At 47.4% G+C, this 27,634-nt stretch overlaps 1 protein-coding gene across 1 annotated transcript in view; it reads right to left on the reverse strand.

Moving 5' to 3' along the window:
* Ust (uronyl 2-sulfotransferase) overlaps positions 1-27,634 on the reverse strand; it is a 342,351-nt gene that overhangs the window by 101,219 nt on the left and 213,498 nt on the right. The window contains exons 4-5 of the mRNA XM_004651135.2: positions 26,593-26,672; positions 18,585-18,738 (exon numbers count right to left, since the gene is read on the reverse strand). Coding sequence (XP_004651192.1) covers positions 18,585-18,738; positions 26,593-26,672 — 234 coding nt within the window. The remainder of the gene's footprint in view (positions 1-18,584; positions 18,739-26,592; positions 26,673-27,634) is intronic.

Genomic DNA, 27,634 nt, shown 5'->3' on the forward strand with positions numbered 1-27,634 from the left:
ATCAATCTTTGTGTGTGGGGAAGGGGCAGGATGTTAAGTATAAGATTGGCCTATGGCATTGTGATCACCTGGTGATGACCGTATCCTGTTCTGAACTGGCATGACAAAGAATTAGGCTGTCTTAATAATGGGGCCGGTAATCAATAGATTGGGGTAGAAAAGACCTATCACTTTTAGATTTTTTTTCCCCTCAACTTAATCTATGTTCCCCCCTTTTTTAGATCTTCCAGACATTGACAAATTTAAAATCTCTTTTTCTGATGACTCAGCCTTTGTATTGCTTTGCCACCATTGACCAAAACATACTTGGCAGAAAGCACTTGTTGGAGGACAGACTTGTGTTAGCTCACTGCTTGCGAGGGTTTCGGTCACGGCCAGGTCTGCGGCAGTGACAGCAGGAGGCAGAGGCTGTTCATGAACCACAGACCTGAAAGCAGATCCCCGCACCAGGAAGCAGGGGCCAGGCATGGCCTTCAGACCCGCTAGAGCTCTCCTTCCTCCAGCGTGACTCATCTTCTCAAGATTCCATAGCTTCCCAATCTAGTGCCAGCAGCTGAGGGCCAGGCGTTCAAAGCAAGAGTCCACAGGAAACACTTAATATTTAATTCATACCAATCAACAACATCGTAATGAGGTGGACTCCAGGTAGAGTTTCTATCCGTGGTGGCAAGTCCTAACTACACAGATTGAGGTCTGTTTTCTTTTCTTTTTTTTTTCCCCTTTAATCAGTTGCCTGAGACCCATGTTAAAAGAGCCCTGATGACAAATTTTGTCCTCCCATTTGGCTTCTTGATGGTTGATCACTTCATCCCTGCCTTCCTTATAATTCCTTCCTGTAATTTGCCAATGATGGACCGCCGGAGGACTCCATTCCAGCAGACACTGGTAAAGAGTCTTTTCATTGCTTCTTGCCCAGCTTCGTTACTGCCAAATGGGGCTAATAAGGCTATCTTGGAGAACAGCACACTTTGGGAAGACTGTGGACTTAATGAGGTACTTTGAATTCCTTCAAAGAATAGTCCTTTGAAAACTTGGTGCTAACTTACCTCCTTGATGTAAAATCATTATTTTGACAGAATGCTAACATTCCCAGTGCTAAATGTGGCTTGGCAAATAAACTGATTACAAATTGTGCTCTGTAGAAACCTGACTTTCACTAATAACATTCAGAGAAAATTAGATGAGGTATCTTTTATATAAAACACTAAAATAAATGCTGCATGAAATGGAGAGACCAAAGCAATTTTTTAAAAAAGAATTTCTAAAATTATTATCTCCCTCCCCCTCTTCCCCTCTCTCTATCTCTTGCTCTCTCTCTGTGTATTTGTGTTGTTTGAGCATACATATGCCACGGTGTGCATGTGGAGGTGAGGTCAGAGAACAATTTGGGGGGGGTTGGTCCTCCCCTGTCCACCTCATTTGAGGCAGGGGTTCTTGCTCTGGACGCTCGTTCTGCTGATCTTTGCTGGGCTTGCCTCGGGCTTCCGGGATATTCTGTGTCTGCCTCTCATCTTACCATCAGTGCGCATGCACTGGGAACAGAAACCTGCCGCGGTCCACCCCTGGGGAGGCACCCCTCCAGCAAGACTCTGTCAGGCTGGGGTCACACAAGTGAGTTCATCACCAACAAGGGGCCACGGGGTCACCTCACATTCGAACCACCACAGCCTCCCAGCACCATCCCGCGGTGGACGCAAGTCACTTAGCCTGTCTGAGCATCAGGCTTCTCAGCGCCAAGGTAAGATCAAAATAACACCGTTCCCAGGTACACGGTGCCCCACGGCGCCTGAGACACAGCGAGGAGTCAGGAGCAAAAGACAGCAGAGCAAGCACGGGAGCCCCCGGGATCTTAAAATGGGAGGGCACCCCAAACCTGGGGCCAAGAGAGACTCAGGTTGGAGGGTGGTGAGGACACGGCTGCAGAGGGGGAGGAGATGAAGGCCTTCCCTACTTGGATCAGCGGCACAAGGGAAAGGATGAAACCAGAAAGCGGATTCGAGAAGCACTTGGGAAAGAGCAAGGTAAGGCCAGCGGGGGTTGCGGAGAAGCACATGGAACCCAACGGTGGGCGGCGTGGGGCTGGGTGGAAAAACTAAGCTGGCAGGCGTGGGAAAGAGGAGGGACTGGACCCCGAGGTGACCTAGTGGCACTGCAGCGACCTTGAGAGAAGCTAAACACCAGGGCCCGCAGTGCCAGCCCAGCGAGGATGGGAGATGGGAAAGCATTCTGCAGGATGATGAAGATTTGACTGGATGAGCAAAGATTTTCTTTTCTTTTCTTTTTTGAGGCAAAAATATTTATTTATGTGACAGAGAAAGAGAGGGAGAGGGAGAGGGAGAGAGAAGGGGAGGGAAGGGGGGAGAGAGAGAGAGAGAGAGGGAGAGAGAGAATGGGTGCACCAGGGCCTCCAGCCACTGCCAATGGACTCCAGACACATGTGCTCCCTTGTGCATCTGGCTAATGTGGGTCCTGGGGAATGGAACCTGGGTCCTCTGGCTTTTCAAGCAAAGGCCTTAACCGCTAAGCCATCCCTCCAGCCCAGTTTTTTTTTTTTAAATCAAGATAATTATAACTAGGAGTTGCATGCACATTATTCACACATCTTAAGTAACTGAGGTGTTCTGATCGGACAAAAAGAGACAAGACAACGTGTATTGCATCACATAAAACTCTTCCTGGATACTGGGAATACTCTATGGAGGTGTGGGTTCCAAGTGTTCATGGAAAGGAAAACAGATGGTAAGGCAGAAAAGTTAGTTGGTCTGTGACCAGCCAGATAAAGAATCCATTATTTCAATAAGGAAAGAATTACTCAGGTTTCAACACCATAAAGCTAAAGGCACAGACTAATTAATGATATTAATCACCTTCATTCAACCAGGAGTGTATACAGAAATGAAAGGACTAAATGTCAGTAGCATATTAAGTCAAAGCAATTCGAGCTGAGGAGGCTTTAATTCCAACTTAGTTTCCAAAAGCAAAGGAAAAACGAAACCTTGACTTGTCTACACAGGGCTGGGAGAGAGCAAGGCAGGAGGAAAATGCCATTGAAATGTTCCTCGCACTTGGCATGTTCAAGACAACCGAGGAACAGCGCCCAGTCCGGTGTCAACAGTCCCCTCGGGAATTTCAGGGTATCTTCTTCCACCTTTGGACTTACATGGGTACAACCCACCTAAGCCAAGATGCACAAGGGGCGCATGCGTCTGGAGTTCGTCCGCAGTGGCTGGAAGACCTGGTGCACCCATTCTCTCTCTCCCCCTCTCTGTCTCTCTCAAGAAAAAAAAGTTGTGTTCTGTGTTGGCCTCCCTCCATACCCCTTTCTCTCATCATTCCCATTCCTGCTCTGTCCAAACTCTGACACTTTGTCATCATCCCCCAGCCCCTAGCTTAGCTTCCAGCATGATCCCAGGCTGTGATGGTGACTGCTCCAGTCTGAACAGGATTTGTTCCCTCCAAGACACAGGCTGAAATCTGCCATTGCAGCAGGGTTGGGAAGAGGGACCTCGTGAAAGGGTTAGGTCACTGGGGATGGGAACCTCATGATGGATTAATGCTTTTCTTACAGGAGGATTTTTTTTCTTAGCAGGGAGTTTGGTTACCTTTTCCCTTTTCTCTTTATGCCACAAACTAAGCAGCCACAGGTCTCTGGCTGAAGCTGAAGAGATATCGGCCCTGTGCTCTGAACCACGAGCCTAATCAATCTCCAGTACCTATCTACTGTCTGTCTGTCTCCCTCTTTTAAAAAAGTATCTTATTTATTTGCGAGTGAAAAAGAGGTAGAGGGGGAGAGAGTCTATCTGTGTGTGTGCGCATGTGCACACGCACCAGGCCTCTAGCCACTGCAAATGCACTCCAGACACATGCACCACCTCGTGCATCTGGCGTACATGGGCACTGGGGAATCAAACTCAGGTCCTAAGGCTTTGCAGGCAAGCACCTTAACCACTGAGCAATCTCTCCATCCCTCTCCCTATCTTTCTATCTCCTTTCTCCTCTCTCTCCCTCTCTGGCATGTGTATTTGTGTGTGGTGCACACATGTAGGTGTGTTTCCTTGGGGTTGATAATGCATATGCAGGTACACACGTGTGTCCATGCAAGTATGACATCCAGAGCTCAATGCTGAGTGTCTCCCCTCTATCGCTTGCCACTTTATTTATCAACACAAGGTCTCTCACTGAAGTGAGAGCTCAGAGATTTGGCTAATCTAGCTAGCCAACTTGCTCCGAGGATCCTCTTTTTTTGTTTTAATTTATTTATTTGAGAGCGACAGACACAGAGAGAAAGACAGATAGAGGGAGAGAGAGAGAATGGGTGCTCCAGGGCCTCCAGCCACTGCAAACGAACTCCAGACACGTGCGCCCCCTTGTGCATCTGGCTAACGTGGGACCTGGGGAACCGAGCCTCGAACCGCGGTCCTTAGGCTTCACAGGCAAGCGCTTAACCGCTAAGCCATCTATCTCTCCAGCCCCGAGGATCCTCTTGTCTGTGCTTCTGGGACAGTAGCGTCACACCTGGAGTGTGTGTGGGTTCCGGAGATCTGGACTTGGATCCTCACGCTTGCGTGGTGAGCGCTTTGAGAACTGAGCCACCCTTCCAGCACCAAAACCTCTGCTCTTTATGTACACCCCGGCGCCTGATATGAAGGCACCATAGCAGGATGGCATAACGGCGTCTGTTCACAGGGACGGAGGCGGGCTGCTTCTGCACTTCTTGTTTGGGTGTCTGGAGAATGGGGGTACCCCTCACTGGTAATGACGTCCCAGAGGAGATAAGCTCTTGCATGTGTGGTGGGGCAGGAGATGGGAATGTACGCCCATTTTATCACAGCCATCCTCCCACGGTGCTGGCACGTAAGTGTTGTTCAAAGTCCACTGAAAATGCATGTGCAAGAGGAAGAGAGACAAATACACTGCTGCTGCACACACACACACACACACACACACACGCACACACCTGCCTCTGCTGCAAGATGTCTTCACACTGAGCCCCTAAGGACGGAGAGCGGAGGGATGGCGTTTCACCGTCAAAGTGCACTTTAGCTAAAAGCAGAAGACACAGAGAAACGCAAGCTTCCCTGCAGGATTTAGGAAGCAACAGATGAGGAAGTAAAAACGACATATAATCCATACCGAATAGCAACTACCGGGTTAAGGATTACAGCAATAACGTTGGTTGAGGCTATTCTGAGTGCATAAATTCTGATTACGGCTCTTAATCTTGTGGGATTGGTTTTTTTTTGTTGTTGTTTTGTTTTAATTAACAGTGGTTAGTTATACTATGGTTTCAACTCCAAGATTTATTGTTATCAGAGTCCATCACTTTTCTGGCTCAACTAGAGAACTATCTTTCATATATCTGACGATTTTTCTTCACATCTCATCCAAGAGGTTTGGTAATTTCATCATCCAAATGTTAACGTCCTGCAGGGTAGCCAAAGACCAGCCAGTTTGCGACAAAAGTCATGCCAGACGTCCTTTCGTCTTTTCTGCCAAAAGACATGGGTCTAGAAACATTAGGTTGGATGCAGATACCTTTTCAATGTGTTTTACTTTGTAATCTGTTTATTTCTTGGGGGAGGGGAGGGCTCTATTTTCACTAGGGCCTCTTGCTGTGCTCGTCGTGAAGTTGATTGGATTTTGGTTCACATTCTTTCCTTCAGCCATGACTATCTGCACGGGTTTCAGGTCAGAGCAAACACGTCTGTCTTAGAGACTGTGGGATTTGGTGGTGAACTTCCTCCCGCCACTGCCTCCCCCTTCCCGTCACCTGTTCCCTTCACTCCTGACAGCCTTTCTAAGCCATGAATGGAAATGTCACATGGAATAAAATCACACTTCCCACCCTACGGCAGTTTGGGTATCAAGTCTACTCATGTGATACTCACTCATCACCCCTGGAAGGGAACAAAAACAGTTCATTAAATTGTCCTTTGTGAGTCTCATTCTGAACCAGGACCACCACAATGTCTGGGCTGGGTTGTTTATTCTATAACTTTCCTTAGGCATCTGCATTAAAAATAATTTTTTTATGAGAGAAGGAAGGAGGGAAGGAGACAATGGACATGCCAGGGTTTCCAGCCACTGCCAACAAACTCTAGATACATATGCCACTTTGAGCATCTGGTTTAATGTGGGCACTGGGGAAATCTAACCTGGGTTGTTAGGCAAGCACCTTAACCAGAGTCAGCTCTCCAGCCCCTACATTTTTTATAAGGCAAGTTTCATGTTCAATGGCATTTCAGGGACTCAAGCATGTATATTTCCCTCTTTTCTTTCCTTCTCCTTCCTCACCCTCTTTTTTTGAGATAGGATCTCTTTTAAAAAATATTTTTATTTTTTATTTATTTGAGAGAGAGCGAGAGAGAAGGAGAAATAGAGAGAGAGTATGGGCATGCCAGGGCCTCCAGCCGCCACAAATGAACTCCATATTCACGTTCCACCTTGTGCATCTGGGGAATCGAACCTAGGTCCTTTGGCTTGGCAGGCAAGCGCCTTAACTGCTAAGCCATCTCTCTAGCCCGAGATAGGATCTTTTGCATTACAACCCAGGATAGACTCAAGTTTAGCACCCTCTTGCCTCATCCTCCCAAGTGCTGGGATTATTGGCATGTCTCACCATGCCTAGCTACAATCCAGGTTTCTACGGAAGTTGAAAGGCTTCTCCACCCTTCCATCCTTCCACCCCCACTGGGCCACTTGCTTTAATAAGCTCGAGGTGGGCTGGAGAGATGGCTTAGCGGTTGAGCGCTTGCCTGTGAAGCCTAAGGACCCCTGTTCGAGGCTCGGTTCCCCAGGTCCCACATTAGCCAGATGCACAAGGGGGCGCACGCGTCTGGAGTTCATTTGCAGAGGCTGGAAGCCCTGGCACGCCCATTCTCTCTCTCTCTCCCTCTATCTGTCTTTCTCTCTGTGTCTGTCGCTCTCAAATAAGTAAATAAATAATAATAATAATAAATTTTAAAAAAAATAAGCTCGAGGTGACTCCTTCCTACAATGTGCTCTGCACTTTGCATACAGTCCCTCAATATGACAACCAGTTAGTCATCCTTGTAGCCAAAAGTATTTTGTCTTGTCCTTCAACTTCTAGCCATTAGAGGGCAAGGCTGCTGCGGGGAACAGACTTTACAGCTTGCTTTGAGAGCCTGAGTGAAGTGAGTATTTTTCCAATTACACACTATCTAATTCAATTTACATTTATTAGAGAAACTGCCAGCTATTTCATGTTAATATTGACATTTTCATAAGTGTGTGCAATTAGAATTCAAGCTGAGATTCCAATAAATCTCTTAGATGTGTTACACTTATCTTGCCTTCAGACTCTGCAAAATATTTTTTAAGAACACATTTGGAGGTAAGTCAGCCTTTGGGGAATTTATCCTGTGTATGTCAAACAGGTGGGCAGAGGAAAAAAAAATATTAAGGCAAAGCAAATTGGGAACAACTATGGTGGTGTGGCTAATTCCTGCAAAACAAGTGTAGGGCATGAAATTCAAAATTTTAACACATTAATGGAGCCATTTTGTTTTTTTTACTATATGTAAAATTCCCCCATAGCTTCCAATCACAGACATTGACTGTGTTGAAGGAAGCTTTCCTACTCACATTCAAAGCACAGGTTTAGTGTGTCTCTGAGTGAAGCTACATTTAAACCATGTCACTTATCTCCTGGAAGAGACAGTAATGGATTCCAAGTGCCTTGCCAATCTTTAAAAAAAAAAAAAAAAAAGGATATCCACATGTTAAAATACTTTATTCATCAAAGTGCTCGACTCTGTTTTACTGTCCAAAGAGAGATCTTAAATGTAACGTACTCTGGGTAATAAATACTAGTCACTTCAATTTTAGCAGAATGCCTGACTGAAGACATATGCAGAGCTTTCGTAAAGATGACAGTGCATCATACAACCGGTCTTCTCATATTTAGTTGTTTTTATTTATTTATTTACTTACTTATTCAGTCATTTATTTGGCCACGTTGGGAAATTTTAGGTCTCACGCATCCTAGGCAAGTGGTCTGCCACTGAACTATGCCAGCCCTTGAAATATTTTATTCTAAGGCATACTGGTAAGTTCTAGAATCTCCATACTTTTTTTCCTTTCTTTAATTGGAAACTGTAATATATGAACATACTGTAATTTGACCCTGTTTCCATCACGCGATCTTCCTTTGTCCCATCAACATTGTGGAGGAGGGGAGAGAAAGAATAAAGAGCCACATGGTGGCAAGGTGAACTGTGGGGCATTGTCATCCCTACATGAAATGACCGGTGCATTCATGACCCAGATACCCCACGAGATCTGCGCTGTCCTGAGCCCATCGACATCTGACACAGAGGACAGAGGACAAAATGAAGGAGGAACAAAACAGAGGAAGGATTGGACTTCTTTGGTGACATTCATTTGCATATGCCGATTAAAAGCCTAGCAAATAAAAACATTTCTGGGGCTGGAGAGACGGCTGAGTGGTTAAGGCACTTTTCTGTAAAGCCAAAGGACCTTGGATCGATTCCCTATAGGACCCACATAGGCCAGATGCACGAGGGGGTGCGTGCGTCTGGAGTTTGTTTGCAGTGGCTGGAAGCCTTGGTACGCCCACTCTTTCTCTCTTTCTCTCTCTCTGCCTCTTTCTCTCAAATAAATAAATAATACAACTGTTTTTAAAAAATTCTAAGGAGAAGGCAAAAACAGTTTTTTCTAAGTGGGCAGAAGCTGACAGAAAGACGGGGGTGTACTTCTCTCTAATTCAGCCAAGAATGGATGTGTGGCTGATGCTCCACGAGTGCTCAGCAGTACCTTCACGTTAGCAGCATTTACGGGGCTTAAAGAAAATAGCTTCAAGGCCAAGCAGCACTCCAGACTAATTTAACCAGAAACTTCCATCATAGGACTGGTGTTTTTTTTAACACTCACCCCCAAGGGGACTCCTAAGAGTAGCCGAGGCTAAACCCCTTGCTGTAGTGGATGGGGGTCACTGCCCCAGGAGGGGTGCGGCTCTGAGCCCCACACAGCTGCAGAAGGTTCTGGTGACTCACAGCCAGGGCGGGGCTCACAGAAGATGAGCTCAGCTGACAGGTGGCCAGCGGGATGCACCTGGCTGTGCTCGGGCTGCCCTTGCGGTTGGCTGATGGTCCAGCTGGGACCTTGCACAGAGAAAGCAGGTCAGGGGAACATTCCCTCCGGCGACATCTGCACAAACACTTCCTCCTCCTCCAGGGTAGGCCCGCAGTGCTCAGGAGTGTGTGTTTGTGTACGAAAGTGTCTCTTCATCTGAAGCGGTCTCCTCCTCCTCCTCTTCTTCCTCCTCCATCTCCCCCGGGACTCAGCTGCCTCGGATTCCTTCCTCATCTCATTTCTCAGCTTGCTGCATCTCTGCATGTTCTGTTGCTAACGAAATGCGCCGGCCAGGGGCAACTGCAGCCTCACTCCATGGACCTGGTTATCTCCTCCTTGATGGCGTCAGGTCTGCACTGTCCATTGCTAACCAGGCTGACCCTGCTGCCGCCCTCTCGAACTGCTCCTGAGCAAGGTTGCCACTCTGAACGCTTGCCTCTCGGTAAATGTCACATTGGGATTCCTGTAGGATCCACGGATGAGCTGGTCTTTCCACATCTACTGAGAGCCCTTCTCCACTCTGGACGTTGCAGCCAAAGTGATGTCTTTCTCCCAGAAATGGAAGTTTCTGGATCTGATGTAAACATGTGTCTCTTATTTTATTTGTTTCAATTTTATTTTTAAAAGATTTAAAAATTTTTTTTTAATTTTTTCTTTTTATTTGAGAGAGATAAAGAGGCAGGTAGAGAGAGAAAGTGAGAGAAAGAGAATGGGTGTGCCAGGGCCTTCAGCTGCTGAAAATTCCATCTGGCTTATGTGGGTCCTGTGGAATTGAACCTGGGTCCTTTGGCTTTGCAGGCAAGCGCCTTAACCACTAAGCCATCTCCCCAGCCCGTGCCTCTTACTTTCAACCCTTCAGTACCTCCTCGGAGTTTTTGAACAGAAGTTGAGGGGCTCTGCGGGGCTCAACTCCTGCCTGCCACTCTACTGAACTGACCCCTGTTCCCTGCGCTCCTTCTGGCCACAGGACCCGCGCATGTGGTCTTCTGCATGACTGGATGCACTGCCCTCTCCTCTCTCTCGAGTTCAGCCCTCACTTCTCAGATCTAGTCTGGAGATGCCATGCTTGTCCCTTTGCCTTGCAGAGCTTGACACGGTCGCCACATGCGCTTATGTGGTCTGGGGTCTTCCGGGAGGACCACGAGCGGAGGCACAGCATCCGTCTCTGCTCTATGTTTTCAGTTCCTAGTATATATGAACCAGCCACTAGAAAATTCAGTATTTACACTGAATGGATAGATGAAGGGCTGTAGTTAGGAGTGTGTGACAAAAATGGATGATTTGTCACATGGGTTTTCTGACCAGGGGCAGGCAAGCCACGGTCTGGTGCCAGTTCACGGCAGCCTGGCTCAGTGAAAAAGAGGTGTGAGTATTGCAGCAAAGACGCATGGCTCAGGGAAGCCCCACATGTCTCAGGGGTTCGGGGCAGGCCCATGGAGGGATGAAACACAGTTATTTGACAACGGGCTCCATTTCCACACAGCTTCCTGTTTCCCCCTGCACAGTCTGGCCCTCCGCTTGTTGCCTGGCTCTGTCGGGCACTTCCTGGTCTTCGCTGGCAGCTGTCCTTTTGTCCTGAAGACCGTGCGCATCCTTACGCCGACTCCTGCGTCTCTCCCTCTGTGCCTTGTTCAACCTGTGCATCTAATGCAGCCCCAATGCAGCTTCCCCTATTGGCAACTTGACCTTAGCCTTCATGTAGCCTCTCTGATCCCCCTTCACTGATGCGTGGGGTTAGTAAGGAGGGGTGAAGGGTGGGTGCTGTGGTCTGCACCAGGTGAACACATATAGAAGGGGCAGCACCCAAACCTGCTGGCCCTGTCACATCTGTACTTGGGTGGCAGCGGGGGTAGCTGGTGCCATTCTGTTCTCTCTCTCACAGGCTTCAAGCTCTCTGCTGCTCCATTGCTCCCACACTGTTTGGTGGTTCTGAGCTTTCCTCTCCCCTCTCCCGGGCTTGGCTCATCTTTCCCGCTGTTTGCCTGAAGCCTCCAAGGCCACTGTACATTTTGCACAAGTGACTTTTGGTTTCAGACCATCTCTGAAGCAGGGGCTCCTCTGTCCCTCCCTAGGTCTGTGGGCGCTGCCATTCCCGCGGCAGAGCATTTACATTCCACGGTTTCTTCCCCAACCCTCGGAGGGGTGGGGGAAGGGCGGGTGTGCCACTTGCATGGCTTCACAACCCAGTGTCCACAGGAATGCCAAGCAAACATGCACGGAACAAGGGTCAGCCAGCAGGCTGGCATCAAAATGCGTCTCCAGCTGTTGGAAATACAAAGGGCAGACGTCTTTTTAGAAGCATCATACCCAGGCGGAGGGTCTTGTGAGGCCCTCTGAGACCTTGGTGGGGAGGGAACAGATCTGAAGGCTCCTGCTGGTCAGGAGACCCAGAAAATCACACCCTCTGCAGGTCTCCCTCCCAACCCCCCCAACGAGCTCCAGCCTATAGGGAAATTGTCCTTCTGATGAGACTGCTACCACCTACCTCCAGAGATGCTAACTGAGCAAAGGGACCATATTCAGGTCACAGGAGCCACCAACAAAGCCAAAGGGACAGAGGCATCAGTACTAAGTATTTCTTTGGCTTGCTTTTGAGACAAGGTCTCCTATATCTCATGGGCTGGCCTTGAACTTGCTATGTAGCTGAGGATGACCTTGAACTTATGATCCTTCTACCACTACCTCTTAAGTGCTGAGATTACAGGCACGAATCATCATGTGCAGTTCATGTGGTATTGGGGTTCGAACTCTGGGTTTCATATGTGCTAGGCAAGAACTCCACCAACTGAGCCCTTGAGGTATGCGTGGGGAGTTCCAAGCTTCCAAAGCACTTCAGTGTGGAGTTTGCAACTGTCTCCTAACAACCTCGCGATTCAGGCAAGAAGGACAACAGGAGCTCATTGTTTAGATGAGGTCAGTGAGGTCCACCGAGGCTGAAGCCATGACCGAGTGACCAGTGAGGGCAGCAGAGAAGAAAGTAGAAACACGATGAGTCCCAGGCCTCTAACCCAGCTTCTGATCAAAAGCCAAAGCTGAAGTCGTTGGAGGCCAAGTGTTTCCTTTCTTACCTCCAAAGATTCTGGAAACACAGCTAAGTTGCTGAAATACTTTAAAAGGCAGATGATCCAAATCCCCCACTGGTTTTGTTCTTAAGGAAACATACTGCTGGAAGAATGAAGGCCCAGGTCTGTAGTATCATTCACAGGAAGTCGGTGGAAATTTCCACACAGCGGCGTTTCACATGTATACGTCCTGAGCTACTGTCCAGAGTCCAAGATGTTCAGGCAGATTTGCTCATGAAAATGTCATAATGAAGCCCATTATTTTGTATGCTAACTGAAAATTAATAGTACCAAAAGAACATGCATAGCTTTCTGAAAACCTTTGCAGATTCTGGCTGACTTTTAGGATTCTCCAGAATCCAGTGGGGCCAACATGATTCACCGAATTCTTTATGAATTAAGAAGCTATAAATTGCACATCTTTTCTTTGACACATGCATTATTTCCACGGTCTTTAGCCAAGCTGTAGGACTTTCTTCCTGGGAAACTGCTTTGCATGTCTTCCTGCCCTTTAAGTGGAAGATGGTCTAGCGGGCAGAAGTGACAGATAAAATTGTGAGGTGAAAAGCAGTATCCACGTGAAAGGCTTCACTACAGAAGTTTCTACGGCCAAGGTTTAGGCGAAGAGCAGGCATGAGTCATGCATGTACAAGTGGCAGGGTGAAAAAGAGCCCGAGAAATTTGTGTTCACAGAGGGCAAAAGTCTGGAAAGGGAGAGGTTTGGCAGGACTGGGCACTGGCCCTCCTCTCAAAATCACAACAACAATGAAGCTGGAGAGATGGTTCAGCAGCTAAGGCACTTGCCTGTAAACCCTAATGACCCAGGTTTGATTCCCCAGTACCCACGTAAAGCCCGATGCACGAAGTGGCCCATGTACCTGGAGTTTATTTGCCATGGCTGGAGGCCCTGGGGCACCCATTCTGTCTCTTCTCTCTCTCTCTCTCTTTCTCTCTCTCTGCTTGCAAACAAATAAATAAAAATATTTTTTAAAACAAATCACAACAGTTGCTTCTCTTCTCATTTGAAGGTGTTCATTCTCTCATTATATTAAAAGTATGTCCACACCCTGAGCAGAGCAGCTGGCATCCCATTTGGAGAAACCCCTGTGCCAGGATGTGCCCCAATGTGCCTGGACTCAGATGACTCTGGTATCAAAATAGGAGGTTCTGAAATCAAAATAGGAGAGGGTGTCTCTCTCTTTTCTTCACTTCTCTCCTCTCCTCTCCCCTCCCTTCCCCTCCTCCCTTCCCCTCTCCTCCCCCTTTCCCTGTCTTCTTCCTTCCCCTCCCTTCTCCTCTCCTCTTCCCTCCCCTTCCCTCTCCTCTCCTCTCCCCTTCCCCCTCTTCTCCCTTCCTCTCTCCTCCCCTCCTCTCCCTTTCCCTGTCTTCTTCCTTCCCCTCCCTTCTCCTCTCCTCTCCTCTCTTCTCCCTTCCCCTCCCCTCCTCTCCTCTCCCCTTCCCTGTCTTCTCTGTTCCCCTCCCCTCTACTTTCCTCTCCCCTCCCCTTCCCTCTCCTCTCCTCTCCCCTTCCCTCTCCTCTCCCCTTCCCTTTCTTCTCCCTTCATCTCTCCTCCCCTCCTCTCCTCTCCCTTCCCTGTCTTCTCCCTCCCTTCTCCTCTCCCCTCCCCTCCTCTTCTCTCTCCTCTCTCCTCCTCCTTCTCTCTGTCTCTCTCTCTCTCTCTGACTGAGGCTCTGGTTCTGGACAATGCTCACAAGTCCATTACCACAGTCACATTTCTTCAGAAGGTCCCTATGAGTCCACTGTGTGCCTAGGTTCTCATTCGTTTACTGAAACATTGCTTTGTAGTAAATGCCAAGGAAGAATGGTTTGGAAAGAAATAGTTAAGTTTGAAACAAACAAACAAACAACACACAGCTGTTTCCAGAAAACATGGAGATCACCTAGAAGATGTGTAAACATTTAAAAAATAAGCGGGTTTAACAGTGATGTCTCTGTAAAGACACGTAGACAGTGTGACATGAATGAAGGTGCTCAGAAAGTATGGGGCCCATTCAGCTGTCTCCTCCCTTGACCATTCAGAGAGGGAATCATAAGATCGGGGTACCAAGCAATGTGGGGTCGCGAGGCCTGGCTTCTGCTCCTGTGAGTCCCTACCCACCAGTCCCGTACCTGTCACAGGGAAGTGACCTCATTACCTCTAGGAACCTTGCAAAACCTAGCATCCTTTTCCTCTCCTCCCTTCTTCTTCCAGATCAGCCAGCACCCCAAGGTGCCACACGGTGCCACCCCCTCCGGCTCCAGGCCTGATGAGCTGTATGCTAAGCAGTTTCACAAGGCTCTGGGCCAAGAGCAGAAAAATTTTGGCAACTGGATAAAGCAAAAGGCTTTGGGGTAATGAGATCTGGAATAACGCCCCGATTGAGGCCATCACTGCGCCTGTGGGCATGCCCTGTTCAGGGACAGCCTGGTACACAGTCTCCCAGGGGAGGGGTCGTCAGTGCCCTCTCGGTGTCCCTGAGGGGACAGCATCTTTCCACAGCTGCCTACACCCCACAGAGATGCAAACAACGTCCTCTTTAGAGTCACACAAAGTCGACCACCCAGGCTTGCCAACATGAGATGGACTTTCACAGGAACAATTTTATTTCATGGGACCAAGGAGATGAAATAAAAGAGTTTCAGCTATTAAAAAAAGAAAGGCCATAAGCCGTGTTCCAAATAAACAAACTATCTGCCGAGCAAGAAAACAGCCTTCTAACAGGGTCAAGCCAGGGTAGAATCACTCGAGCCCTGCCCTCCTCTCTCAACCTGGGGTCCCCCACCCAGTGTTCCCTCAGTCATATTGGGGAGCACAGGGCTTTCCTGAGAGGAGGTGGGAGGACTGGCCAAGAACTGACCTGGTGAACTCAGCTGAGGCAGAGGAGTGTTGCCCCATAGAAAAGGGGTCCCCTTCAAGGGGACCAGAAGGAAGAAATTCAACAGAGAAATCTCCCGAGGACTTCTCAAGTCACAGAATTGGGGCAGCCACGGGCATTTCAATTCTCAATTCTTTATGAGCTTTTTAAAAATAATATAGACGGGGGCTGGAGAGATGGCTTAGCGGTTAAGCGCTTGCCTGTGAAGCCTAAGGACCTAAGGTTCGAGGCTCAACTTCCCAGGACCCACGTTAGCCAGATGCACAAGGGGGCGCACACGTCTGGAGTTCGTTTGCAGTGGCTGGAGGCCCTGGAGCGCCCATTCTCTCTCTCTCTGTGTCTGTTGCTCTCAAATAAATAAACAACAAAATTTTTTTTTTAAATAATAATATAGACAGGCTTGGGAAATGGCTCCATGTCTAAAGGCACTTTCTTGCAAAGCCTGATGTCCGGGTTCAGTACCTCAGTACCCAAGTAAAGCTAGAAACGAGAAAGGAAAAAAATGGTGTAACGCTCTGCCGTTCGTTTGCACTGGTACTGGCAAGAGCTCTTGCGGTTCAGCGCCCCCTCCACCATGCAAATAATTTGTTTTAAGAAAGCCGAGGGTTGGGGACGGGTAGGAAAGCACTCGCTCTTTATGTCTCCAGCCCTGGGTGTGATCCCCAGCGCTGAAAATACACATTTAAAAATGAAAAAAAAATCTCTAAACCATGACTTTTATTTCCCAGTTTGCATTTTCTCCTCCTCATAGAGCTTATTTTTTTTACATAAGCATAGGAAGATGAGATGTGATGATTTACATGAAGGCCAGAAAAATATTTACAGGGCTGGAGAGATGGCTTAGCGGTTAAGGCGCTTGCCTGCGAAACCTAAGGACCCAGGTTCGATTCCCCAGGACCCATGTGAGCCAGATGCACACGGTGGCGTGTGCATCTGGAGTTTGTTTGCAGTGGCTGGAGGCCTTGGTGTGCCCATTCTCTCTCCATCTGCCTTTCTCTCTCTATCTCTAATAACCTCTCTCTAATAAATAAAACACACAAGAATTAAAAATAAAACAGCTTGACAGAGTGGGGCCTAGAGGGGTCCCCTCAATTCACACAGTACCATTTGAAAGACAGAATTGTTGCATTTTGATAATTTCCGACATGTATACAATGTACTTTGATTATATTCACCCCTTACTCTCTTTCCTCCCTTCCACTCCTGCAAAGCCTTTTGTTTACCCCCAACTAGCTACCTCTACTTTCGTTTTGTTTTTGTGGGACCCACCGAGTTTAATTAGGGTTGCTTGTGGGAGCATGGGTGGGAATATTTACATGAGCCTGGGTAACTTACCAATGGCCACACGGATGAAGAACAAGACTCTCCCTTCCCCCAAAGAGAGAATATAAAAGACATTTCCATATCTTTGGCTGCTCAGTTCCTACAGATGGCAAGGGAAGAACTTTGGGTCTGTTCTCAGTCTCTCTACTCCCTGGATACACGGGGCTGGATATGACTCTTCTGTGTATCTCTAATCTCAGGTCTTAAGACATGAACGTGGCCCTCCAAAAATGCTCCCGGGCCCAAACACATATTTTTTTAATTTTTTTGTTTTATTTTTATGTATGTATTTGAGAGCGACAGAGAGAGAGAGAGAGCGCACGCCTGGGCCTCCAGCCACTGCAACGAACTCCAGACGCGTGCGCCCCCTTGTGCATCTGGCTAACGTGGGACCTGGGGAACCGAGCCTCGAACCGGGGTCCTTAGGCTTCACAGGCAAGCGCTTAACCGCTAAGCCATCTCTCCAGCCCCCAAACACATATTTTATTATGTCTTTAGGAGTTAAAGAAGTTCTTGGTCTTGTGCTACAATATGATTAAAGCTGCTTCCCTCTGGTGACAACTCTGGGGCCAGCAGTGGTGGGGGTGCCCTCCAGCCACGGGAGGACATCTGCACCAGTCCCTCAGGACTTCCCATCCTGCTCGTGCCCAACAGCCCAGGGTGGTCTGGGAAGCTCAGTGGGTTTCCCTGCTGCACACAGAGGCCGGGATCTCCATAAGCACGGGGCCCTCAGCAACTCTGTCAGCCGCTGTCAATTCAGGTCATGAGATGAGAAATATACCATTCACAAAAAAGACACATATCTCTGCCTTCCTTCCTTTTTTTTTTTTTTTTTTTTTTTGCTAGCAATTTCTGTGTTTTGGTTAACAATTATTGGGAGTCAAGACTAACATCTTTCATGGAGGTTCAGTTAGCAAACTGTCATTGCCAATATGAAAGGAACCATGGATGGGAAAGTCAGAAAAGTGGAAAACAATCAACAATTATGTAGTGCCCCTTAGGGGAACAGGACTCTGGTAAGTCCAAGTTCTCGTGTGTGCATACATGCGTGTGTGTGTGTTTGGACATATGTGGGGGCACATGTGTGTGTATGCACACGTGGAGGTCAGAGGTCAATATCAAGTGTCTTCCTCAATTGCTCTCCACCTTATTTTAAAAAAATTTATTTATTTAAGAGAGAGAGAAGCCAATAGAGAGACAGAGACTAAGAGAGAAAGAGACAGAGAAAGAGAGAATGGGCAAGCCAGGGCCTCAGCCACTGCAAATAAACTCCAGATGCATGTGCCATCCTGTGAATCTGGCTTATGTGGGTACTGGGGAATCGAACCTGGATCCTTAGGCTTTGCTGGCAATTGCCTTAACAGCTAAGCCATCTTTCCAGCCCTCCACCATAGTATTATTATTATTATTATTATTATTGGTTTTTCAATGGAGGGTCACCACACCATGCTAGGCAGCTTCTGTTTTTTTTTTTTTTTTTTTTAGTATTATTTATTTATTTGCAAGCAAAGAGATAGAGAGAAGAGAGACAGATAGAGAGAGAATGGGCATGCCAGGGCCTCTAGCCACTGCTAACAAACTCCACATGCATGTGCCTTTTGTGCATCTGGCTTACATGGGTCCTGGGAAATCCAACCTGGCTCCTTTGGCTTCACAGGCAAACACCTTAGCCACTAAGCCATCCCTCCAGCCCTCCAACTTATTTTTTTGAGACAAGGTGTCTCACTGAATCGGATCGCAACAATTTGGCTTCATTTGCTAGCCAGAATACACTGGCTTTGTGGGGAGCACTTTATTCCCTGGGCCATCTCCCCAGTCTCCGAGGCTCTCTTGGTCTTCACTTGAAAACACTTCTCTTGTGAGGTTGCCATAGGAACAGAATAGAATGAGGGATGACAAGAAACTCCACCTAGAAGAAATCCTCAAGTATGTCTGCTCTTAACCAAAGTAGTAGCTGGCCAACGAGCTAACACTTACCGTTGAAGACAGGCTGAGGAAAGTAAAGTACACCTTGAGAGGGTGTACTCGGTCCACAGAGGCCAAATTTATCCACAGAAGTTTCTGTGGAGGAGGATCTCCCACCATGGACTGGCCCCTCTTAGGGCAGCCGAGAAGCCCCCTGTGACATGCCACCAGAAGCCCTGTGACATGCCACCAGAACCCCTGTGACATGCCACCAGAAGCCCCGTGACATGCCTCCGCACTCACCAGGTAGCGTTCCTCCTGCCGCATGCTGGGGGTGCGGATCATGTGATTCTGTTCTCCTCGCCAGTCTCCAAAGCGACGGAAGAAATAGTTAGATAAAAACCGACTGACCGGGTCTCTAATGATGTTGATGTAGACGGGCTGGTCTCCTCCAAACCTAACAAACAGACACACGGACAGGGATCTTGTTACAGACCCAACACTTTTGGAGGAAATAAGGTCTACTTGGACAAGTTGTTCCCTCTGGGTTAACTTAGTCCAACCATCTGCTAAGATGCATGGCAGCATTTAAATGAGCAAGCAGGTGTTTTGTCTTTTCAAGGGAGGGCCTTCTTCTAGCCCAAGCTGACTTGGAATTCACTATGGAGTCTCAGAGTGGCCTCGAACTCAGAGTGATCCTCCTGCCTTTGCCTCCCGACTGCTGGCTTTAACGTCGTGCGCCACCACACCCGGCATAAGCAAGCAGCTTTACTGAAGGCATTTTGTTACCAGTAAGGAAGCAGAAATGACCACATCAGAACCTGGTGCCCATGAAGACGCCATGAGGACACTTTCCCAGTATAGCATGGTACACGGTATGCCATTGGACGGCGTCAATGGGCACATGTTGTCAGCTTTTTCTCATTAGGCATCAGTCTGCTGAGGCTGTGGCTAAGCTGCAGTGGATTTTGCATTCTCCGTGGCTAGTGCAGACCCCACTGGCACGTGGGGGGGGGGTCTTAGGTGAACCAATCAACTGATTGGTTGATTCTGACGGCCTCAAGGGAGACCTGGTGACAATTCACACAGCTGAAGCCCAGTGCTCACTGGCGAGTAGATTCACCCAGGACCTCCTCTCCACCTTATTTTTTTAAATTTATTTATATTTTTTTAGATAGACAGAAAGAGAGGGAGAAAATTGGCATTGAAAGGTCTCAGCCACTACATTAGTCAAACTCCAGATGTCTGCGCCACCTAGCGGCACGTGTGACTTTGCGCTTGCCTCACTTTTGTGCATCTGGCTTATGTGGGATCTAGAGAGTCGAACATGGGTCCTTAGACTTCACAGGCAACTGCCTTAACCACTAAGCCATCTCTCCAGCCCCTTCACCTTGTTCTGAATACTTCGCATGGACAACTCAGAGGAACTCCCCAGCAATCCACGCAGTGGAAACCAGAATGGTTACCATTTTATCCCTGGGGAAACTGGGCCAGAAACAACCTGTGTTTGAGCTAGGAGGTAAGCCTGCATGGTTGAGCGCCAGAATTTGCACTCTTAAGTATATGCACAGGAAATTTCAGAGTGGAGAAACACAATGATGCAAGGTATCCCTTGACAGAAACCAAAATCAAGATTAATTACCCTTTACTGACAGTGGCTTTAGAGTGAAAATAAATAAGCAAATAAATAAAGTAGACTTACTCCGGGAATCCCTGGACTGAGGAGGCTGAAGTAAGAGGATCATAAACTTGAGACAACCTGGCCTACACAGTGAGACCTTGTTCCCAACAAGTAACAACCCCTTCAGCAAGTGTGTGTGTGTGTGTGTGTGTGTGTGTGTGTGTGTGTGTGTTCCTATTTCACTCCTCCTCAAAGGGATTAACTAAGAATAGCCCAAGGGCAAGGCCTTCCAAGGTGAACTGACAGCGTCTGAATCTCTCTCCCTCTCTCTGAACTGCTTTAAGGCTGTGGCTGTGCCGAGTCTGGGCAGAGGTCATGGTCTAGTGACCTCCTGTGGGATCCTATGACCCTGTGACTATTTGATGTGGGTACCTGACATTCTGCATGGGGTCAGAAAATGCTCAGACAAAACAGATGACAGACTATTCAACTCTCAGCACCCAGCCCAAGTCACAGCCTCATCTTCAGGATCATGTATTGATTTTTCTTCCACAGACAGGGCCTTGAACTCCTGATCTTTCAACCTGTATCTACCAAGTGCTGGGGGTTGGGGGATTACATGTATGACTTTTCATCTTCAACAGCTCAATCTAAGGAACCCTTGGTTCCTGAACTTTCCCTTGCAGCGTTGATATGTAAATCTGCCATTAGAATGGGAGCCTCCAGAAGCCAGGGATTGTGCCGTTTACCACATGTGTGACATACACCATGGGAACAATGGTGACTGGAGGGGGGATGAATGCGTCTGTGAGTCTTGCGTCTTGCTGTCTGCTTGCCCGAATTAGGGCTCTGGTGTCAGGAGAAAGTAGCTATAGGAAGCCGCCACTGCCTTCTTTTCTTTTTTTCTTTCCATCTCTTTTCCTTCCCTCCCTTTTTTCTTTCTTTCATTTTTTTTTTTTTTTTTTTTGAGGCAGTATCTCACTCTGGCTCAGGCTGACCTAAAATTCACTTGCAGCAGCTGAAGGCCCTGGTACACCCATTCCCTCTCTCTCTTTCTCTCTCTCTCTCTCCCCTGCCTCTTTTTCTATCTCTCAAAAAATATATATATTTTTTTTAAAAAAGCTCTCCTCCTCTTAAAGTCCAATTTCTGGGGCTGGAGATGTGGCTTAGCAGTTACGTGCTTGCCTGTGAAGCCTAAGGAAACCGGGTTCAAGGCTTGATTCCCCAGAATCCACATTAGCTAGATGCAAAAGGGGGCACATGCATCTGGAGTCCATTTGCAGTGGCTGGTGGCCCTGGCACACCCATTCTCTCTCTCTCTCTGCCTCTTTCTCTCTGTCTGTCACTCTCAAATAAATAAGCAACAAAAAAATTATTTTTTAAATCCAATTTCTGGACCCCATTCAAGCAGGTGGAAACAGTGTCAAACCACCGCTAATATTTTTTCATTCTGGCATTCCCTTCCACGTTTGAGGCTTCTGAGAAACCCACTGTGAAAGATCTGAAAGGCAAAGAATCAAAAAAGGGGCTCCAATGGCCATGAGCATAAAAACAAAGCCAGCATCTACAAAAAAGATTAGAAACCAACCTGAACTATGGAAGCCGTGAGATTGCACTTGCTTTATTAAATAATACCTTGATAGGGCAGCTCTGTTCACATCAGTAACTGAGACTTCACTTAAAGGGCTGAAGAGATGGCTTAGCGGCTAAGCGCTTGCCTTTGAAGCCTAAGGACCCCGGTTCAAGGCTCGATTCCCCAGGACTCACATTAGCCAGATGCACAAGGGGGTGCACATGTCTGGAGTTCGTTTGCAGTGGCTGGAGGCCCTGGTGCACCCATTCTCTCCCTCTCTATCTGCCTCCTTCTCTCTCTGTCTGTCACTTTCAAATAAATAAATAAAAATAAACCAAAAAAAAATTTTTAAAAAAGAGTTCACTTGAAGACAAAGTTGATTATCAAAGGTCTTCCCTGCTGCTTCCTTGGCAATTGAGTACCCTCATTCTCTCCCTCTCTCTCTCTCTCTCTCTCTCTCTCTCTCTCTCTCTCTCACACACACACACACACACACACACGTTAGGGCCATTGGGCTAGCACTGAATGAGGAAACCAAAGTGGAAGCAGAGGGAGGGAGGAAGGGAGGGTCACGTATGAAAAGGAAGAATGTGAGACAAGATTAAGAGAAGAGAGCGTGTGATGGAGAGATGGCTCAGTGGTTAAAGGCGCTCATTCACAAGCCTGATGTCCTTGGTTTGACTGCCCAGGATCCATGTAAAGCCCGATGCATGAAGTGATGCATGTGTCTGGAGTTCGCGAGGCGTGGCAAGGAGGCCCTGGTGCGCCCCCGCTCCCTGTGTCTTCCTCTTGATAGTGTTCAGCTTGTTCAGCGCCCCCACAATTCACCTGGACTGCTCTGACAGCCTTAGGTTCTAACATAAACCCAGAGAGAAGCCCAAGGTCTGTTGACCTGGTGGGGTTACAGCCTTTGGCAGCAAGTCTTTCCTGTGGCACCTGCAGAAACACGTGATTGGTCTAATCTGACAGCTTCCCGTGGGTGGTGAATAGAAATGGACAACAGAATTTCGCCAAATGGCTCCTTCTACTACCTCGTAAGAGAGGGAAAAGGAGGAGAGCAGGAGTTGAGCTGGTGCATAAAGGAGGAACGTCATGACCTCTCCCCACACCCACCACACCTCTGTAGCACAGTGGTCCCCATTCCGAAGACAAGGCGAACAGAGGTCGCTGTGGAGGTCGCAGTCCTGGCGAGGCACACGGAAGGGACAGATTCTTCCAGCAACATGTCCTCAGCTGAACACAGGGTGGAGGGCAGCAAGGGGGAGCAACGCTGCTCTTGTCTGGAAGCACTGGACTCACCAGACCCAGGACTGCCACAGACGCTCCCTAGGTGGCCCTCCGCATTTCTGTGACATCTGTAAGACTCCCAGAGCTCTGGCCCCCACTTCCACCTGGCGGCTCTGAGATTCCAGAACCACCCCTGCTCTGCTCCCTGATGACACCTCAGGACTGGGAAGAGGCCCTCCTCTTTCCCCAACACCCTCTCTAGCTCTCTTTGGCTCTTTTTTTTTTGCTTTTTGGTGCTAGAATCCACCCCCCCACCCGTCTCTCTTCTCTCTCCTTTCTTTCTTTCTTTCTCTCTCAGGCGCACTCTTCTCCTCTCTCTCTCTCTCTCTCTTTCTTCCATTTCAATGAAGACTTAAACTCAAGGAACCATTTGTCTAGGTGCTTCTGTCTTGAACCCCCCCATTCTAACAACATCCTTCTCAGAAGACATTCCCTCCAGCCGGGGGTAGGCAGGAGTTGCCCCACTTTCAATGATGGGAAAAATGGATAGTTTTCCCCAAGAGCCTGGGTGATTTGCGTGTATTCTATGCAATAAGAAGGTAAGCTCTGATACCCCTGGGGGGTCCCGAAAGCCAGGTGCCCATCATTTCCTGAAGATGCAGCATCTTCTAAAAGGTATGGTATCAAGGCAGTTTCCTTTCAAGTTTTTAAAAGCAATCAAGATTACCCTACATGGGTTTCATGGGATATACCCAGCATAAAATATGACCACTATGCTCTGCTCTGTTGATCCAATTAAGATACCGGCTTTGCCTCTTCTCATTAGAGTTTTGAGCTGTCCTGAAATAATTATTAAAATTTGTTGCACTGCAGTTTGTTTGCTTAGAAAGACCTGACCAAAGAAGGAAGAGGAGATAATTAATGACTGAGGTTTGAAGGTGACAGGGGTGACCAAGATGGACGGGCACCAGATCAGACCACAGAAGGAGTTCCTCTCCCAACCAGTCACGGAACTCAAGGCCGGAAGTAAGAGGGTGGCTTTGTTAGGCACTTGGGGTGACTGGGCTCCTGAAAGTTAAAAGCAGGAAAGTCTTTGGGCTTTGCTACAGATCAGTGAGGAAGCTATCTTCTCCTTATCTCTTACCTAAAGGCATTCACTAGATTGGGTTTAGCACCAACATTCTGAGCCCCTCCTGGGAGAGAGGTAACCTTTCCTAGAAAATCTAATCCTGACATTGCGGTTGGTCAAGTTCAGCCCCCAGGACTAGCCTCTTCCTGAGACAGCCCTTAGGGGAGACCACAGTCAGCTGTCTCCCTGGCTCACCTGAGCTGGAGGGCGGGGGAGGGCAAGCTCTCTGGGCGGCCTGACCACTCCTGAACCTCCAGGTTCTGGTGAATTTCCACGAGAGGAGGGGGGAACCCACGACTCCTGCTCCTACCTGTGCTCCTTGCCCCCTCCCCCCTCCACGTGGCGGAAGGTCTTTGTACTTCCTTTCCTTTCCTCTCTGACACTCTTCTTAAGGTCTCCTCAGGTCCACCACGTGGGCTCTCAGACCACGTGAGTATGGTCATCTTCCTTCCCTTGGTTCTGCACTTCGCTCAATAAATATCATTATTTAATCATTATCCTACTCTGTTTGCTTTGTCCATTTCTTTGGTTAAAAGCAAATGTGAACCCAGGGTCTGACTTTCCTGAATTCCCATCACCCTGTTTCAGAAAGCTTGAACAATCCTTATTACCTCATTACGTCCAACAGCGAAGTCAGGTCAACCCTGTCACGAGCCACACTGGGCTCGCCGGGGGTCCTTGGGATCAGCTCATGGGCATGTGTCCTAATTACTGCCCTGGGGATCTGGGGCTTAGCAGACAGCCCTGGGAAGCTTTCTTTTAAAGGTAAGGCAGAGACCCCTCTTCTCTGCTTAATAATGCCGCCTTGCTGAATCTCATCCACCCTTTACACTTAATCAGCACGGGTCTGCCACACAGCAGGGAAGACTTTTATTTATTTATTTAAGAGAGAGATACAGAAATAGGCAAGGAGAAAGAGAGAGAGATACAGAAATACGCAGGGGGAGAGAGAGAAGAGGGAGAAGAGAAAATGGGTGCACCAGGGCTTCCAGCCACTGCAAACAAACACCAGATGCGCATGCTCCCTTGTGCATCTGGCTTATGTGGGTCCTGGGGAGTCGAACCTGGGTCCTTTGCAGGCAAACGCTTTAACCGCTAAGCCATCCCTGCAGCCCAGAAAGAAAGTCTTTGAAGGCTTGTGGCCTGTCAGGGGGCTGAGAAGCAGATAATGCCTGGGCAGAGTTCCCAGGCTTTCTCACAGGAGCAATTGGATCAGGATACCCGCTGGCAGGTGGTACCCACTGAGTCAGGACGGAACACTCTGTGACACTGCAAGTTGACCAAGGGATGTGTTGTTGGGCCACTGACCATGAGTCTCAGGGGTCCTGAGCAGGTTAGCAGTTCTGTCCCCGGGGACCCAGGGCTCTTTTGATTGACAGATGCCAGCAGCGAGTGCAGGCTGGGACCAGCAAGCAGAAAGAAACTCGGAGAGTTTCTCAGGGAGTTCTGAGGCACGGAACGTGAAGTTAGCAATTTAACCAAGAAAGGGCCCAGACACTTAAGTTCGAAGCTCTGTGTCATCAGAAGGCTATAGAAGCTGGGGGTGGGGGGGGGGCGGTGGTTTCTGAAATGTCTCCCCAACATCAAGCATGCACAGCTAGGAATAATGAGATTATAATAAAGCTATACAGAGAGGTTGGAATGAGCTCTCGGAAGCCTAGGAGATTGCATTACTCATCGCCAGGCTTAGTCCCAGAGGTCCAGGTTCAAGTGGCACAAAACTGTGTGGCAACGCCCTCTAAGCCTCAATGAAAGTGGCAAAGGAGAGGCGGTGAGACAGCATGGGGAGGAGCGCTTCGAAACACTGTCTTCTGTTCATGAAGTGGTTGGTGCATTTATGACTTCACAGTGACAGTCACCGCCCACACTGGACCAACCCAACATTGGGCCCACCCACATTTCATCCTAGGTAATGGAGGATGGCAAAAAAACAAAAAACAAAAAAAAACACACCACCACAAAATAGACATCAAAATAGCAAACAGGAACCAGTTGTTGTGGTGCACGCCTTTAATCCCAGCACTCGGGAGGCAGAGGTAGGAGGATCACCATGAGTTCGAGGCCACCCTGAAACTACAGAGCGAATTCCAGGTCAGCCTGAGCTAGAGTGAGACCCTACCTCAAAAAAACAAAAACAAAAGCAAAACAAACCAACAAACAAAAAAACCCAAAGTATGACAAAATACTTATGTTAAAATACGCATTTCTTGCCTTGCCTCCTTATTTGTTTCAATACAAAACTATTTTGTTTTTGTTAAAGAATTTTTAGGTTAAATTTCTTCTCATTAAAAATACTTTCCTGGGCTGGAAAGATGGCTCAGCAGTTAAGGTACTTGCCTGCAAAGCCCAAGGATCTGAATTAGATTCCCTAGTACCCACATAAAACCAGATGCACAGGGTGACACATGTGTCTGGAGTTCATTTGCAGTGGCTGGAGACCCTGGAATGTTCATTCTCTCCCTCCCTCTCTCTATCTGCCTCTTTCTCGCACTCTCTTAAATAAATAAATACATAGATAAATAAAATATTTTTAAAATACTTCAATGTTCTTAGATTATTTTAGATGGTGTTCTAGAAATAAATGAAGTTTCTACCCAAATGTTTGAAGCTACAGCAAAAACAACTAGATTAAAAATGTGTCTTTTCAAGGGCAATTTCACTGACTTGTAAATATTCTGAGATTTCTAAAGAAATTGCTCATTATGAGAAAGCCTAGGAATTAAAAGGTAATGAAAGAATCATAAATCATAAAGTGCCTTACCTTGAGAAGTTGAGGAAATGAACGTGTCGAGTGAATAAATAGGGTTGTTCGGCAGTACTTATATTTTTAATCAGTTCCATCTATTAAAAAAAAGGACATAATGAGCATATGTAGGACCTATTTTATGAAGCCATATTAAGCTAAAGGTTATCTATCCAGTTCCATTCATCCCCATTTATTTATTTTTTTTTCTGGACCAGGGCCAATCAGGTAGACCTGTTACAACATTTATAAACTTTCACATAAGGTTCCTTCATGAATAAAATAGCCTTTACCAAATTGATGGCCCCATGTTTAACTTAGCTGATTGTTTCCATGAGAACAATGTGGCAAAGTTAAGTCATTTCACCTGGAGAAATTCCTTTAATCTCCTCATTGAACTTCCAACCAGAAAAAGGAGTTAATCATTTTCTTATACTTCAATGACATTGGAATTACAGAAATGTTGGAAACTAGTGCTACAGAATATGAAAGTGGGAATAAAATGAGGCATTCCCTCACTATTTGTCTTTCATTATAAAAATGGATATGGTACATGTTTCATGGAAACACATAGGCCCTCAAAGCTTTTCTTTTCTACTTTTTTTTTTTTTTTTTTTTTTTGGTGGGTGGTCATCTGAATTATTTATTTGAAGTCGTCGGTAAGGCAAAAGCATTTTATGTTCTTATAAATTAACTTTTATGCTCTCCTGGAATATGTCATGATACAGAAAATGTTTAGGAAAATCCGTTAGAAATTCCAAACATTCTTCAGACTTCCTGAATTCTACTTTCCCCAGAATGTCTAATTGGCCCCATCAAGAGGGATACGGCAATTTTATTTTATTTTATTTTTAAAGCACACTGAAGATTGCCATTCTAGCTGAACATCAGACATGCCATATTTCATATTTTATGAAGTAGTTCAAGTTGAAGGCTGGAAACAAAGTGACTATTCACATGTTAGACACAGTAGCAAAGACAACAGAGGAACGGGACTCTGGACCTCCAGGTCTGTCTCCACCATGAGGGCAACCCTGGGCTATCTTGTTCCTGAATGTTT

The sequence above is a fragment of the Jaculus jaculus genome, chromosome 9, assembly GCF_020740685.1.
Source record: "Jaculus jaculus isolate mJacJac1 chromosome 9, mJacJac1.mat.Y.cur, whole genome shotgun sequence".
Lineage (NCBI taxonomy): Eukaryota > Metazoa > Chordata > Mammalia > Rodentia > Dipodidae > Jaculus > Jaculus jaculus.